The 17,210-nt window shown below is 48.2% G+C and overlaps 2 protein-coding genes across 4 annotated transcripts in view; both read left to right on the top strand.

Moving 5' to 3' along the window:
- Gfpt2 (glutamine-fructose-6-phosphate transaminase 2) overlaps window positions 1-8,181 on the top strand; it is a 46,490-nt gene extending 38,309 nt beyond the window's left edge. The window contains exons 17-19 of the mRNA XM_052758100.1: window positions 2,092-2,259; window positions 4,673-4,834; window positions 7,295-8,181. Of these exons, the coding sequence (XP_052614060.1) occupies window positions 2,092-2,259; window positions 4,673-4,834; window positions 7,295-7,339 (375 nt within the window). The 3' untranslated portion in view covers window positions 7,340-8,181. The remainder of the gene's footprint in view (window positions 1-2,091; window positions 2,260-4,672; window positions 4,835-7,294) is intronic.
- Window positions 8,182-16,213: 8,032 nt separating this feature from the next.
- Window positions 16,214-17,210, top strand: part of Mapk9 (mitogen-activated protein kinase 9) — a 45,778-nt gene continuing 44,781 nt past the window's right edge. For 2 of the 3 annotated variants that reach the window (XM_052758090.1, XM_052758089.1), the window contains exon 1: window positions 16,216-16,435. The gene's annotated coding sequence lies outside the window, so the exon portion shown is untranslated. Of the gene's footprint in view, window positions 16,436-17,210 lie in introns of all 3 variants that reach the window. The other variant, XM_052758094.1, reaches the window with a different exon arrangement.

The following is a 17,210-nucleotide window of genomic DNA, read 5'->3' as shown; positions in this document are numbered from 1 at the left end:
ATTTCTCACTATTAGTTTGCTGTTTATAGATCAGAATGCCATACAAGGTTAAAGGGATTCCGTGTTCCAGGTGAGACATCCCTGTGAACCAAGACAGGAGTACCAAGCGTATTGGCTCCCCTCCTTATCATAGCCAGTTAGTAGATGGGTAGTTCACAAAAGGCAGTTAGGGACTACTGCAGGTGGTTGTAGCTGGGAGTAAATTGACCCCTGAGTGTCAGCTTCCAATGTATGCATTTCATGCAGATTAATTCTTTCCTCATGTTACTGGTTCACTGTAAAGGCTCCAACCAAGGATACTGATGAACCCGAGATGCAGGGATAGATACACAGATCAAGGTGTCCGGGAAGGGATGTGGCATTTCACTGTCATCTCTGATCATGCCACTCTCCAGGAACCATTTATTCAGTGATCTAGACGCTCTCCCAGACATCCTTTTGTGTTTTTATGGAGGCGTCCTTACATACAGGTTTAATCAATTTAGTCATTGGCCACTGATGATGAACTTAGCCTTCAGCCCACGTTCTCTCTGCAAGGATGAGTTGCTGTAAAGTTGGAAATCCCAACCCTCTACACCAGCCTTATTCTAGATAGTAGAGACCTGTCCTGTTGCTATTATTAGCAAGGAAAGACACCTGTCACTTTGAACACTGTAAGGATTTCAGGGACTACATGCTAAAAAATAAAAGGGACAGAGACCAAACATATGTGTCTGCTGCTTTCCTCCTTCCTAAGACAAAATGCCCAATAAAAGCAACTTTTTTGGAAGGAAGGAAGGAAGGAAGGAAGGAAGGAAGGAAGGAAGGAAGGAAGGAAGGGTATGCTTTGGCTCTCAGTTTGGGGATATAGTCCGTCCTGATGGGGAAGGCATATGGTAGCTTTTCACACTGTGTCCACAAGGAACAGAGAGACAGATGCTGGTGTCCAGCTTCCTTTCTTTTCATTCTGTCCAGGACCAGAGTATGGACCATTTTACCCATGCTTAGGGTGGGTCTCCCCACCTCTGTGAACCCAGTCTAAAAATGTGCTCTCACCGTGCCCAGAAGTTTGTTTTTATGGAATTTTAAATCCCACCAAGTTGACTGTAAAGATTACTACTGGGGCCTTTTCCAACATTGGTCAATCCCTGCACTGTGAACTCAGGTCGCTTCCGAGAGTCCAACTCTCATAAGGAACAGAGTGCTGGGCATTCAGGGCCACAGAAGAGGCAAAGTCTGGGTGGGGTGCACTTTCAGTCCCCTGATAGTTCTGATCTCTGGCTGTGGGGGTCAGTTGCGGTGGCAAATCATTGCTGATGAAAGATGCACATTCAGCTGTGTCTCCGAGTTGGTCTTTGAGGAAAGAAAGGGGTGTTTAGGCTGCTGTTGGTACAAGTCAATGGCCTCTGTGTGGTCACTTGGAGGCCAGCATGCCAGCTGTCTGTAGTCTCCAAGGAGGAGCCTCGTTCCTCACAGGGTTTGCCTGACCCAAATAACTAGTTCTAGACATGTGGAGGAATATATTCTTTAACATTTTCATTGGTGTAATGATGAAAACTTCACAGTAAATGAACAGAAATGGAGCTACTTGAACAAAGGGAAAAGAAAAAACATTCGCATAATAGCCTGGGGTATGGGAATTTACCAGCTAGGTCAATCTAAGCAATTGTTTAGATGTGATTAAGGATCTAAAGTTGGGAGAATCGTTAGCCGTCTAATTGAATAAGAGCATATCTAAGCAGAATACAATGCCACCATTATCTGTGGTAACTGGGGAGGCCACGTGGCTTGCCATGGGGGTGGGGGTGAAGGCAAACTGGACTGAGGCTAACTTTCTGTCTGAGTGCATGACTGTGCATGGAGCTGAAGAGAGGTGTCACTGTTGTGCCTGGGGGCTGCAAGGTTGCTGCCTTGTCCGAGCTCTGGACAGCAGCCCTCCTCTCTCCTGGCCCAGAGCATCCCTTGCTGCTGTTGACCTGTCTACACCCCCATCTGCCTTGAGACCTTTAGCTCTTACCCTAGAGTAACTCCTTCTCCCAGCGTCCCTCTGTCTTCTCTGTCACAGCCCCCGCCTTCCCGGTGTAACAGTGATCCCGACTTGTGTCTCCGTAGAAAATTAAAGAGATAACCTACATGCACTCGGAAGGGATCCTGGCTGGAGAGCTGAAGCACGGGCCCCTGGCTCTCATTGACAAGCAGATGCCGGTCATCATGGTCATCATGAAGGACCCTTGCTTTGCCAAATGCCAGAATGCCCTGCAGCAGGTCACTGCCCGCCAGGTGAGGACTCTCCTACAAACCGAGGACCCTGCTTTCCTGTCCCGTACCACACATACCCATCTCACCGACGGCTGTCTGTGGGTGTGACCACACTCTGTCCTGTCACTTTGGTCTACATTTATCTTTTCATGTGGAGGAGGGGCCTGTCTGTGCCATGGCAGATGAACGGAAATTGGAGGACAACTTATAGGAGTTAGTTCTCTCCTTCTACCTCGTGTGTGTTCTGGGTCTGGAACTCAGGTCTTCAGGCTTGTTGGCAGAAGCATACATCCACTAAGTCATCTCACTGGCTCACTGGGATCCCTTTTGAATACCACACAAATCTGGCAAGAAACCAAGGAGTCTGAGGTCATATCCTCCAGCTCCTTAGTGAGGGCCAGTGACCAGACTGTCACTGAGCTGCCCTGGATCCTAGGGCTGGGGACAGAGGAGGCACTTCCAGGGCCAGGGCAGCATCCTAGGACTGGAGTTCCCTCCCAGGGTTGCTGTGATGCAATTCTGATGCTAACTTTGCAGAGTTAAGTCAGACATCACAGGGTAAGTGCACAGTCCTTCATAAGACTGTCCTCCCATCTGAACCCACACACGAGGAACGAATGGGCACTCAAACCCAAGACTGGCTGCAAATTTGGGGGCTCCCCAGACCTCTCACATTTGGCAATTCTCTGGCACGACTCATAGAACCTAGGAAAGGGCAGTATTTATTATTAAAGTATTATTATAAAGAATTCAAATTAGGGCCTGCTGCAGAAGAAGAAGCCGTAGTGTGAAGGTCCCAGATGGGTAGCTTCTGTCGTCTTGAGCTTGCTATATAGATCTAGCTTGCCTGGCTACATTGGTGGGTGTCACAATAGCAGCCCCTTGACCTTTTGACTTCAAGACCTTCCTTGTGGTTTCATTAAGTAGACACGGATGACTGAATCATGGACCATGTGATTGAACTTGCCCTGCTTCTGTGCTTGGCGATTCCAGGCTTCAACTTTCTAATCATGGTTTATCTTTCCAGCATGGTCAGTCCCCATCCTGAAAGTACTTGTGGTCTACCATGAGTTATCTTGATAGCGATAAACTCAGGCATAGTGCAAGGGGTCCACTGTGAACAGTGGCACTTCTAATTGCTCAAAGTCCAAAGGTAGATTGGCTCCCTCCTGGGAACTAAACAGCCACGTGTGTTATTCACGGCCACATGCATCTCAGCACAGTGGTTAGAATAAAAACTAGTATATAAAGTTAGTATAAAACTAGTAACCTAAGCCAGGTGGGGGTGGCACTTTAATCCCAGCCCTCGTGAGGCAGAGGCAGGCGGATCTCTGTGAGTTCAAAGCCAACCTGGTCTATAAAGTGAGTCCCAGGACAGCTAAGGATACACAGAGAAACCCTGTCTTGGGAAAAAAAAAAGTATACTAGTATAAAAACACAACTGTGTCCTTTTCTACTGTGACCCCTCTCCCACTCTGCGTCACACGGCCCCTTTCCATATCCCACTGAGTTCCAGGTCTTTACCTGTCCTGATGCCCACTCATGCCAAGCTCATTCTTTCCTCTGAGCCTTTGCATTGGCTCTTCCTATCGTTTTGGGGGTAGGACTAGGGAAGGGTTTTAATGAAAATAGCTTCATAGTCCGATGCAAAGAGCTACATAGCTCTTTCTATGTAGCCAAGGCTGGCTTGAACTTGCTATGTAGATCTAGCTTGCTTGGCTTCGTCCTCCCAAACCATCTTAGTTACTTCTTGGTTGTTGTGATACAATACCTTGATAAAAGCAATTTAAGAAGTTATTGGGACTCATGGCTCAAGGGTCTGTCATGGTAGCAGGGTTTGAGGAAGCAGGTAGTCAAACTGAGTTTTCTGGCCCTCATTCTACTTTCTCCTTTCTATGCAGTCCAGGACCATAGCCCAGGAAATGGTGCCACCCACTTTCAGGATGTGTTGTCCACCTCAGCTGGCATAGTCTAGATAATCCCTCACAGACAGGCTTGGAGGCAGTCAATGTTAACACATACAAAGCTTATTATTATCTCTCACTCATGTTTTATTGCCGCTGTGGCATTTATCCAAAATTCATCTTTGTTCATGATTTTATTTCCATCACTGGATTTTGAGCCCCATTAGAGTTAAAAGTGGGTCAGGACAAGGCACTTGGAAGCCAGTCAACAAATGAATGCTCAATGATGGCGCAAAGTGCAGCCACCTGACCAGGGAAGGGGAAGAAACACACCCAGAAGCACCGCACACTGTCCTTTACACGTGGCATATGTACACGACCGCACCGGTAATTCTAGCAAAGTCAAAGTGATTAATATTATCGCTACAGTAATGCTGACTCCAGAAAATTCCAGAAACTCTGCTGGGTGCAAGAGAGGGTTTGCTTCTTTCAGAGGCGCGGTATTTTATGGGCCTGTCTCTCTGCTTTAGGGTCGTCCAATCATACTGTGTTCCAAGGATGACACCGAGAGTTCCAAGTTCGCGTATAAGACCATCGAACTGCCCCACACAGTCGACTGTCTCCAGGGCATCCTGAGTGTGATTCCACTGCAGCTTCTGTCCTTCCACCTGGCTGTCCTCCGAGGCTATGACGTAAGTCTAAACTTTGCATGAGCACAGCCAGGAGAAACAGAAAGCTAAATCAATGCATTTTTATTTTTTATTGATGTTTGTATGTATTTATGGGGCACAGGGTACCATTTTAATGCATACATACAGTATGTAATGGCAAAGTTGCCTTTTTGTGTTTTTTAAATGCTTATTTGTATTAAAAGCTCATCGGAGAAATAATGTCATTTAAAGTAACTTTCATTTTAAGATTGTTTAGATTCCTCAAGAACTGCAAAAAGTAAACCATCATCCAGAGGCAGTGTTGATCAATGCGGTCAATATTTCATTCAATTCTTTCTCCTGTACATACAAATTTAAAAAAGAAAAAACGTTTTTCAAGCCAGGACTGGTGTAGCGTACTCGGAAAGCCAACACTCAAGAAGCTAAGACAGGGAAATTACAAATTTGGGGCAGCCTGTGCTACATAGACTCAAACACAAAAAGAAAAAAAAAACAAACACAAAACTTTAATATTGTACCAAAGTTAAAATTCTGTTTCTTCCTTTTATTATTGATATTGATTTTTCATTTTTATGAACTTGTTACATACTTTTAATTGTTGTACAGTATTCCATCAAAATCTTCATTTTAACATTTTCATTTATGTGTCTGTATGTGTATCCATGTAACTATATGCCACACGCATGCAGTGCCCTCAGAAACCCAAAGAGGGCATCAGATCCCCTTGGAACTAACATACAGGTGGTTGTGAGCCACTGATGTGGGACGCTAACTCAGATCCTCTGGTAGAGCAAAGCACTCTCCACCACTGAGACGTCTCTGTGGCTGCTATTATAAGCTTATATAGCATGATTTTCTGAACAATTACTTAACTAGTCTGCTGTTTCCAGTTTTTCATTTTATGAATAACACTGCAGTGAACATGTTTGTATGCACATCTCTGTCCCACATTTAAGATTTATCATTGGGGAGAAAATGACATTTTGAGACGACTGACATCGAAATTGTTCCTCAGAAAAGAATCAGTTTATGATCTCACCAGCAAATGTATAAGAACACAATTCACTGTGTGAAACAAAACAGATTCTGTGTTACGGGTTTGGTTTGGTTTTGATTTGGGGTTTTGTTTGTTTGTTTTTGTTTGTTTTTAAGACAGGGTTTTTTTGAGACAAGGTTTCTCTGTGTAGCCCCGGCTATCTGGAACTAGTTCTGTAGACCAGGCTGGCCTCGAAGTCACAGAAGTCCTGCTGCCTCTGCCTCTTGAGTACTGGGCTTAAAGGCTTGCACGACAGCCGCCAGGCTACAGTTTTAAGAAGCTTATAAATTATAACAATTCAAAGAACAATATCCCAGACACCTAAATGTATGTCATCTAATTGACACTTGATAACTTTTGGTTGTATTTTTCTTTTTCATCTTTTCTTAGCATATAAATAAAATACCTTTTTGCAGACCAAGTAGAGGCTCGATTTATTACCTATCCTCAGTCATATTTCCTTCTCAGTCTTTACCCAACACAACAAGTCTTGAGAAATGTTATGTGTATCCTTCCAAAAAATGTGAATTTTTTTCATTAATTTTTCCAGTGCTGGTGGTCACACCAAGACTTACATATGCTGTACACTCTTATCTTTGAGTTATACCCCAATCCTGGAAAGTAAATTTTTTGTTTGTTCTTTTTATTTGCTCTTTACTGAAGCTGTGTGTGTGTGTGTGTGTGTGTGTGTGTGTGTGTGTGTGTGTGTGTGATTTAGTGCACATGAGTGCAGGTAACTGCAGAGGCAGGTGACTGCAGAGGGTCTCAGATCTCTTGGAGCTAGAGTTACAGGCAGTTGTGAGCCTCCTGATAGAGATGCTAGGAACAGAACTTGGGCCCTCTGCAAGACCAGTGTGAACTGTTACCCATTGGACTGTCCCTCCAGCCCCTGCTTGTTCATTTCGATGGGCTCTTACTGTGTAGCCCAAGCTGGCCTTGGACTTGTACAGACGTGGCTTGCCTGTGCTCTACTCTGTCTGCCTCAGCTCCTGAGTGCTGAGATTACAAGAGAACACCACCATACCTGTGACTGAAAAGTGACTTTTTAACAGCACCCACCAAGCTACCTGATGTAAAAGATATGAAGGACACAAGAGGACACATGTCAAGTCATAACAAATGTTTATTGAGTGAAGGAAATTTGTACCGTTAAAGGAAGCCTCTTGCAATAAGGAATCCACTTTCAAAATGGAAGTGTTCAGGTAGATTGGTTAGAGGTGATTGGGAAGAGACAGCGTGTTACTGGCACCTGTGAGATACTGAATAAATTGCTATGTGGTAGAGGCTGGTCTTGAACTTCTGATCCTCCTGCCTTCCAAGTTTGTGTGGTTGCATGCCTGTTTTATGAGGTGCTGGGGAGGAAACCCATATTTTTGCGCATACTAAGCTAAGCAAGGACTCTGTCAACTGAGCTTTATCCTTTGCCTTCCCATCTTTCTTTGTAGGTTGACTTCCCTAGGAACCTGGCCAAGTCTGTCACTGTGGAATGAGAACAGGACTTCCATGACAAGACCATCATCACCTGCAGTCTGATTCAAGACCTGAACCGACTGCAAAGGTGCCACATGGGAAAAGAAGTGGGCCTTCCACGGGTCCTCCGTGCTCCCAGTAGAGCTTGACAGCTTTGACGTGCCTTGTACCCAAGTGCTTTGCTTACAGCAAATGCTGTTTCTCTGTGTCCTGAAGTCACTGAGGAGAAGGAATTGTTTACACATGGGGATCGGAGCAGACTTTCCACTACTGTGCAATAGAGATACCGCTCTCTTCAGAGTAACTGTGAACCTTTTTTTAACCAACACTAGCTAGTTTTAAAAGATGAAATATTTATAATGATGATTGTATAGCTTTTAAGTTATTTTTCTAGTATGTGGCTTTCTGTAGCCGTGGAAACGCCCAGGCCGTGCATCTGGGATACCCAGTGTGCTGTCTCTGGGCTCACTCCTGGCGAGTGTCATTCATCTCAGTTTTGGGCCTTTTGTCTCCTTTTTCTCCTTTTCTTCCCTCCATGAGATGCTCCTGACTCCTGTCCCCTGACATCAGTGAGTCCCCTCTACCCACTTCCGATGCCTCCTCTGAGCTCAGTTGAAGTCTCCGCTTCTTCCAATATCCTCAGATGGGCTCAAATCCCTCAGCTCTCTGACTTCTACTTAATCAGATCGTGGATCTTTTTTAAGCCCAGGCAGCACTTTGGTCCCTGCTCCCTATTCATAGTAAACCAGCCTGAAATGCCCCATGCAAGAACGTGGTGTTGAGGGGGCTGCCCTGCTCTATTTAAAAGCGTGCACAATCAATGTACTATGCAATTTTACAACAATAAAGACAGTGCACCTTTTTTTTCCTGCCTTGTTTGTTTGGATTTGGTTAACCTCATTTTCCTTACATCTGAGGGTCTGATGGGAACATTCCCATTATTAGTGGTACAGTTTGGATATGAGTTGGATGCGTTCCTCCAGTGGTTCATTCATGTGTTGAAATTTAATCCTCAGTGGGATGTTTTTTCATTGCTCTGGAGGCTGAGAAATCCAAGATCGAGGCACTAGCCATCTTGGTATGTGGGAAAGTCTGCTTGTTTCCTACTAGACCATCTCTCTGTTTCTTCTCTCTGTAGAAGAGGCAAGAGAGCGGCTTCCCAGGGCTTCTTTTAAAGAGCACTGATGGCATTCATGAGGGCTTCGTTTTCATGACCCAGTCACCCTATAAAGGCCTTACTTTGTTAATGTGTGCATGCTTGTATCTGCATGTTCATACATGTGTGGCAGCCCGTGTATGTGTGTACGCAGAGATTGACACTGGGTATCTTTCAGGATTGCACTCCACTTTATTTACTGAGGCAGGATCTCATTCTGAGCCCAGAGTTTGCTGGTTTGGTTAGTCTGGCTAGCCAGAATGCCCTGGGGACCCATCCCCATCTCTACTTCCTAAGTGCTGGGCTTGCAGGAGGCCCCCACACCATCCTGGCTTTTATATGGGTGCTGGGGCTCCAAACTCTGCTTCTTCATGCTTGCTCAGCAAGTGCTGTATCCACTGAGCCTACAGCCCAGGCTCCACCTTCACTACCATCACATGGGGGCTAGGGCTGTGAACATTGGCTTAGGGGAGAGATACGAATCCATAGACCATGCAAGAGGTAAATGTTTGAGAACTTAATAGCTCAGGAAACTATTACTTACACTTCAATGAAGGTTTGCCTAATATAGAATTTTAAGTCAGAAAAAAAAAATTCTTAGAATTTTCCATTCTCTTGTTCCTTGTGTTGTTATTGAGTCTAAAATCACTCTGCTATGTCTTTGTCAGTGACCTTTCTTTTTTTTTTTTTTTTTTTAATTCTCTTTTTGTTTCTGGTGTCCTCAAATACTGCAGCGTAGTGCCTTGGGTCTTTTCATTAGATGTTAAGCTCAGTCAAGAAATGCATCCCCTTCAGGTCTGGGAGAGAACAGGATCATTTTACTTTATGTGTGAGCTCATGTGCACCACTTGCGTGTCTGATGCCTATGACGACCAGAAGGGGACGTCAGATCCCCTGTAACTGGAGTTACAGGTTAGGGGGTATGGGTACTGGGAATCGAACCTAGGTCCTCCGGAAGAGCATCCAGTGCTCTGAACTACTGAGCCATCTCTCCAGCCCCAGAGTTCTGAGAAACCTTGAACTACTTTGTTATGGAGTTATGTTGACTTTCCTCTGGCCTCTCTGAAGCGCAGTGTCCGATTCAGAGCTTGAGGCTTTTTGATGGGATGGGTCTATGCATTCCTTCCTACCGTCAATCTTGTCTTCTAGTTCAACTAGTTAGGAAATTTGTTCAGTCTTCTCTCCCTAACTATATCTACTGCCCTATCTGCAACCAACCTATCTACTAGTAAATTACATCAAGTGTTAAGGAGCACAGGCAGGAATTTTGTAGAACGCTCACCAGTTGGGTTTGTCTCATCTTTTCCTTGTGGTTGGAATGGGTTTATGGAGCTGGGGGAGGAAGAGCAACATTCTTCTCACTTCACCTCCAGGACACAAACTATTGACACTACTGGCCCCTGTCAGTGTTAATCTTGATCTGATATTAACCTACCTGAGGCAGTTGGTGCCAGATTTTGCCTCTGCAAAGATGCTGTGTCAGATGTTATTTCCTGAGATCCTACCTCTGGCTGCTAGGAGCTGTTTGAGTTGGCCTCTGTGTTTCTGACACGCCCCCACCATCCTGGGTCTGTCTGTGTGTATTTTGTAAGTACTTCCTGATTTATACTCTGCTAAACTCCAGGTCTAACTTGAACATTGCCTAACCAGCCCTGATTTACCATATCTAGTGGCTCCTAGTCACCTCTGTCAGGGAATACAGAAGCAAAGACCTGAGCTCTGGGTGTGCTTTCTGCTACTGGGATATCATTACCTCTAGGCCACCTCACCTGACACCAAGGACATGTCTGAGTATTCAGAATTGCTTCTGAATGGCTGGCTCTTGTCTCAAGGGTGTGATATATTTTCAGTCCCTCTGAAGCCAACAGTAATATTCTTTTTTTCTTTTGGAATTTATCCTCTTCTTGGTGTCTCTGTGTGTGGCAAGATTCAGTTTTCTCTCCTTTCTTTCTTTCTTTCTTTTTTTTTTTTCTTTCTCAAGACAAGAGTTTCTCTGTGAAACAGTCCTGGAATTCACTCTTTAGATCAGGCTGGCCTTGAACTCACAGAGATCCGCCTGCCTCTGCCTCCCGAGTGCTAGGATTAAAGGCTTGTGCCACCACCGCCTGACTAAGATTCAGTTTTCTGTTTGACTGTATTAATATTCTCTTCCATATGACCTTGGACTGTCTTGCCCAGGTTCGAGACAGGCTGATAAGAAGTTCTGTGGACACATCTCTTAACAGGGACATTCACTGCTGGGAACCCCTAGGTGATGTGGGGTGTCATAATGTCAATGTCCTCTTAGAACTTGTCAGACTTTCAGAAAAGCTGTCTGGTCGTCCGGCTGGGAGTCAGGGCTGCTGACACTCTGGAAGAAGCCTGGAGAAAGAGGGCTGAGGCCACAGCATTCAATCTCCAGCTATACAGTCCTGAGTATCTGCCTCCACTCAGCACGAGGCCCCTCGAGGGTGCCTCCATGTCACCTCTTACACCCTCTGGTTATCAGAGAATATATCCCTAGACTACCGCCTTTTCCAGCCAGTCTAGTCCACTCACTTGTGTTGTCACTTGAGCCCGTGTGTTGTTCGAATCTTAAATGGTGTTATATTAAAAAACCTGGAGTCAGATATTGGGGTGAAAGCTGAAAGATCAGAGAAGCGGAGCAAGCTACAGCCAACCTCACCTCACCAACTCCTCAGCCGATCCTGTTTCCACAATTCCTCAGACTGAAAGCCTCTGAGTCCTCACTGGAAAGGATCTCATCTGAATTGCCTTTTTTGATTCTCCTCATTCCTTATCTACCTTTCTCCGCCCAGCCATGTCACTTCCTGGGATTAAAGGCCTGCGTGCTTTCCAGTATTGGGATTAAAGGTGTGAGCCACCACTGCCTGGCTCTGTTTCCAGTGTGGTCTTGAACTCACAGAGATCCAGATGGATCTATGCCTCCCGAGTAATAGGATTAAGGGTGTGTGCCACCGCTGCCTGACCTCTATGTCTAATCTAGTGGCTGGCTCTGTCCTCTGATCCTCAGGCAAGTTTATTAGGGCACACAATATATCACCACACCCGTGTCTGACCCTGATTGGCACATGTGTAGCAGCTACAAGAAGAGGTTCACTGAGTCTTTTACATTGAGTTTTCAGGACAGAGGGTTCTTGCTCTTGAGTGGTGGGGGAGCAGAATGGAACGCAGGTGGCAGGAATTCCACAACAAGAGAAAGATGCTGACCCAGAGAAGAGCAGGACGTGAAATAGTGACCCCTCCCTGGCTTCTCCAGCTCTGGCTCCTGAGCAGATGGTTGCTGAGGCAGGCTCTACCCTGGCTTTCACCACAGTGCCACAGCACGAGAGCATCCCGATACACGTCCTGCTGTGGTTCTCAGGGGATGTGAGTGGCCCCCAGGGCTACTGTGAGGTATGAAGAGGTGGAAAGTTGTTTCAATTATGCTATTTAGAGGTGAGGCCTTAGGGAAATGATTAGGATTGGATAAAGTCATTCGGATTAGAACAGACTTCTGGTGGTTTTATGAGGAAAAAGACCAGATAGACACACACATATACAAGTATACAGTCTCTGTCTCATACAATATGGTGCCTTGAATTACCTGGAGACTTTGCCAACAAGAAAGCCATAACCAGATAAAGCCTCTCGACTCTACTTCCAACCACACACCTAAACAAACCTCTCTCTCTCTCTCTCTCTCTCTCTCTCTCTCTCTCTCTCTCTCTCTCTCTCTGACACACACACACACACACACACACACACACACACACACACACACACACACGGACAATACTTGTCCCCCACTGGTTTGTGCGTAGATCACCATCACCCTACCCCCACTACAAAGCACAGTTGAAACAGTCTTCAGTTAGGTTCGTCAGCTCTGGTAACAGCTGGGGAGAAGAGAAGGAATGTTTGAGAGGAGTCGGAAGGGAGGAGAGGGAGACAGGAAGCCAGCAGGAGAAGCAGCATTCTCAGGTCTCTGTTCTCTCTGCACCCCTAAAAGGTTATAATCACCATCTTTACTATTTCCCACAGAATCATCCTTGGAGGAGCTAATCCCTTGCCCTAGGGAGTATTGCTGATACACAGAGTTAGATTGGAACGCAGGCTGAGGAAATCTATCAGTCCAGAGGTTGCATGGGAAGCAGGCCTCTGGACAAATCCTTGTTATCCCAGCACCCCCAGCCCAGGACGCATGCCTTCTGTGCTCCTTCCTTCCCGGCAAAGGGGTCAGTGTGGGACAGGGAAGTGGACGGAGTCTGTCTGCCATAGCATCAAGGAGTGGATAGAGCCAAGAGGCGTGGCAGAAGAGAGACAGGAAGCCAAAGAGGGGAGCCTGAGATCTCTGGATGGCATGTTCAGTGTGTTTTCAGCTTTATCCGAAACTGCTGTACTGCTTTGCAAAATATTATATTATTTTTGCCTTCCCACCAGGGCACGAGTATTCCAACTGCTTCATGTCACCACCAACACCTGATATTAAATTTTGGAGCACCAGTCCTAGTGGCTGTGTAGCGATAGCTCATTGCAGACCCATTTATAGTTCCCTGAAGTCCTGAAGCAGCTTTAAAGTCAATTCCTTCCTCATGGTACCTGCTACCATGGCCCCAGCCCAGGCTTCAGTTTCTCAAAATGGCCTTTGCCCTAGCTCTTCAACTAGTCTTGTGGTCTTAAGCCCACCATTCTTCAGCTCTTACAAGTTCTAGTGATCTTTCTTTTTTTTTTTTTTTTTTTTTTTGGTTTTTCGAGACAGGGTTTCTCTGTGTAGCTTTGCGCCTTTCCTGGAACTCGCTTTTTGGAGACCAGGCTGGCCTCAAACTCACAAAGATCCGCCTGCCTCTGCCTCCCGAGTGCTGGGATTAAAGGCGTGCGCCACCACCGCCCGGCTCTAGTGATCTTTCTAAAACACACATTGAATCACACCGCTTAACTCCTTGCTTAACACTCTCAACGGCGGCCCTTTACCTCTCCAGACAGGTTTCCACCCTATCACGCTGCAAAGGCCACCAGATAAGGGTGAAGCTGCTGAGAAGTGGGGGCCGCAGGAAGAAAAGGGTGGAGGAAAGCTGCAGCCTCACCTGGAGGGAAGCTTCCTCCCAGTTCCTCGTGACCACTGCCCTTTATGAGGAGAACTCAACAGTGGAGTTTTGCTTTTTTTTTTTTTTTTTTTTTTTTTGGAATCCTCTCAATTTTTAGATGACGCAATTATGTCAACAAACAAACAAACAACAAACAACCACCTATCCAAACCCCTTTAGCTAAACAAAACATAGCAGTGAGCTGAAGGCAATCCATGTGCCACTAGTGGGTCAGGGAAGCCAGGCCATCCCCAGGATGGTTCTACTCCAACCTTCTCACCTCCCTCTCCTGCCAGCACAGGTGGCCGTGGCTCCCTGGACACAGCACACATGTCCCTCTCCTTCCTGAGCATTTGGCCCAAATGTGTTTCTAAGTCCCAGTTCCAGCACTTTCCTTTGTCTTTCCAGCCCCAGTAAGGACTTCCTTCTGCCGAGAGTCCTCACTCCACTATGTCTCCCTGCCTGGCCAGGGTCATCAGGTGTCACTATCCATATATGGAGTTCACAGCCTACTTTTGGCAGGATCTTTTCACTGTGAGCCTCGACCAGGATTCTTGGCACTCATTCAAAGCACGGACCAGCATCTTTCCACCCCACCCTGTCATGTCCCCTCAGCTCTGCATGTTATGTCTCCCATTATTCTATAAGTCATAATGAAGAGTGGTGTCTGTAGAATGAACAGAATCCTTATGGAAAACTCAGTGGGTAAATATAGGCACTGTAAACATAACCATGATTTTTGGTTACTTGCTTGGCATTGAGTTGGTGCCATAAAACAAGTCTTGGATGTCTGGGGAGCAGAGGGCCATTCAAATGAAAGGGAACTGTGATCAGTGTTCTTCACTGAAACTGCAAATATGACAGCCAGGCTGTACTGGCTTTTAATAATGCCAAAGTTATTGGCTCTGTTTTCTTTGGTGGTCCTAAAGCAGGTGCCAGGTAAAGCTGGTGTGGTGAGGACAGGTGTGGACAGATGCCCACAAAATGAGCCTTTCTCCATGCAGCACACTCAGGAGGTAGGGAATTTTAAGCAGGAATAAACCATACTCCCTCTGGTGACCAAGGGGGTGGCCAAAGGAGGCCTGTGCTGGGGTTGGGTTTTGTCAACATGACCTAGTCATAAATGGGAAGAGAGAATCTTAAGTGAGAATATGCCTCTGTAAGATTGGCCTTTAGACAAGTCTGTGGGAGCATTTTCTTCATTAATGAAGGCTAGGGGGGCCCTAGCCATCCCTAATCAGGTGATTGGGATTGTATAAGAAAGGAGCCCAAGCAAGCCACTAAGTGGTGTTCATCCATAGCCTCTGTTTCAGTTCCTGCCTGCAGGTTCCTGCCTGAGTTCTTCCTTCAGTGATGGAGTGTGACCTGAGAGTTGTAAGCCAAATAAACCCTTTCCTACCCAAGGTGCTTTTGGTCATTGTGCTTTGTCACAGCAACAGAAAAGCAGAAAAAGATAGGGACAGCATGGGTGACTGGGTCCCTTTCTCTATCCCACCGCTCCTCTGAGGCCAACGCCTCCGCCGCCCTGGCTCAGTACTTGAAACCTGAGTCACAGGGTTGCAGCTCTCTTCAAATTCTGCCCAGATCCTTGGGGCCTCCTAGTCCCTTGACCTTCTATATGCAGGGTACTGTTCCCTGGCAACAGCTCTACCACTATAGTCACCTCTTTTCAACTACTATCTCTATTTTCCAATCCCTTAAAGGCCAGCCCTGAGCCTATCCTGTTTATACTCTGAGCTTTCCCCCAAAGGGGTCCAACCTCCCTGTCTCAATTACAACCTTCTATCAAAACATATAGTGATCAGCACCTAAAACTCTGTGCTCTCCAAATGTCTTATACAACCTCAGACCTGCTGGAACATATCTGAGAGCCCGAGGGCTGCAGGAGAGGTGAGGAAAGCAGCCGTGTCAAAGACCCCCCCGTCTAGAACCCATTCAGCGTTGAATGCCCTCCTGGCCCCTCTATACCGAAGCAGAAGTTTGTCCCTTGCAAGAGTTCCTCTCTAGGCCATACCCCATTACTGATTCACCAGGGTCATGGCCACTGTCTCCCCAACCCCACTCTCTGGACATGTGGCCGCACCCCTGTTAGGAGCCCATTCAGTGTGGCATGCGCAGGCAGCGCACCAGCCTTAGTAAGCAACAGACCCTAAGCTCCGCGCCCTCTTTCCTCCTCCCGTGCCGTTATACTCCAGGTTCCTGGATGCCAAGGCCTTGATCCTGCCCCGGGGGTCCTGTCTGTCCCGTCTTTTTCCAGGCCGCCTTGCCACTTGCACCTGCTGCCACCGAGGCCTGACTACCGCTTTTACATGGTAGCAAAGACACGCCTCGCTCCTCCCCGGCTCCCATTCCCCTTGGTCCACTCTCTCTGACGCATGCGGGTCCCCTGGCCCTGGAGGGAGGGCTCAGGAGAGGGTCTTAGCTCCCCCAGCCTGCTGCACACACACTAGCACGCAAGCTGGCAGCAAGCAGACTGCCAGGCCCGCGAGCGGCCTAGGGGGCGCCACTCCGCACTCGAGTACCCAGGGCCTTCCCCTGGCCCCGCCCACACCAAGCCTACAGCCACGCCCGTACTGCCCAGCCTCGGCCCGCCTCCCTGTCGCGATTGGCCCCGCCTGCCAGGCTCTCCTTGCTCTGATTGGCTGGTCTGAGGATCCGTCAGGCCGAGCGCCGCGGCGGCGGCGGCGGCGGTGGCGGCGGCAGCAGCGGAGCAGAAGGGAACCGGACCGGAAGGGTCGCAGCGCCCCGCGCCCCTCACACCCACTGCGGCGGCGACGGGGCGGAGCAGAGCGGGGCGGGGCGGCCGGGTCCGGGCCGCGGAGCCGGGAACCGCCAGAACGCACCGCCGCCTGCGCGCCCTCCCTCTGCCTCCGGCGCGGCGGCGCGGAGCCGAGGTGAGCCCGGCGGGCGGCTAGGCCTGGCGGGGCTGCTCGGGCCGCGCAGGGCCTGGGTTGCGGGGCGCGGGGCGTGGGCTACTCAGTACCGCCCGGCTGTCCACGGTGCGGCAGTCGTCCACTCCCGCCCGGTGTCTGCAGCCCCGGGCTGCGGACCCGCTCGCTGTCTGGCCGGGCCCCAGTAGACCTGCCCGCAGGGGTCTGTGGGCGCCTTCCCTCCAGCTGTGAGGCACGCAGCTGCACCTCGCGGCATGCCCAGGAGCCCGAGCTCTGGTCCCCGCGACCTTGGCGGTGACTCTCCCCCTCACCGGCCCTCTGTTTTCCCCTTGGAGAAGTGGTAGAAGGTCTCGGGTTGGGTCGGGGTTGTTATCAGGCAGTGTGACCGTCTCAAAGCGCTGGGGCAGAAACAACCTCGGGCGCACATTGGTGGGCACCTGGGTGGGTGAGTGCCCTCTGGAGTGCTGGTATGCGTGTGGTAGGAACTCTCCCTCATCCGCTTCGAGCCCTCCCCCCGGCCCCCGCTTCTCGCTCCTCCGATCCCCCTCCCCCAGTGCCTTGTCATTCATCTTCAGCGCCCAGCAAAGCCAGAGTGGGCCCTGCCCACCCGCCTGCCACTCCCTCCCCTCCCCTCTTAAAGGCCGAAGCTGAGCTCTCCTCACGTCCCACTCTCCTCACCTGCCTTGGACGTGCCCAAAGCCTTTATTTACCTCAGGACCTTTGCACTTCCAATTTTCCATGTTAGGAGTTGTCGGTATGATTTTTTTTTTTTTTTTTT

Source organism: Peromyscus californicus, unplaced genomic scaffold (genome assembly GCF_007827085.1).
Source record: "Peromyscus californicus insignis strain IS unplaced genomic scaffold, ASM782708v3 Scaffold_3__1_contigs__length_106647218, whole genome shotgun sequence".
NCBI lineage: Eukaryota > Metazoa > Chordata > Mammalia > Rodentia > Cricetidae > Peromyscus > Peromyscus californicus.
This window is presented reverse-complemented; position numbering and strand designations above follow the sequence as displayed.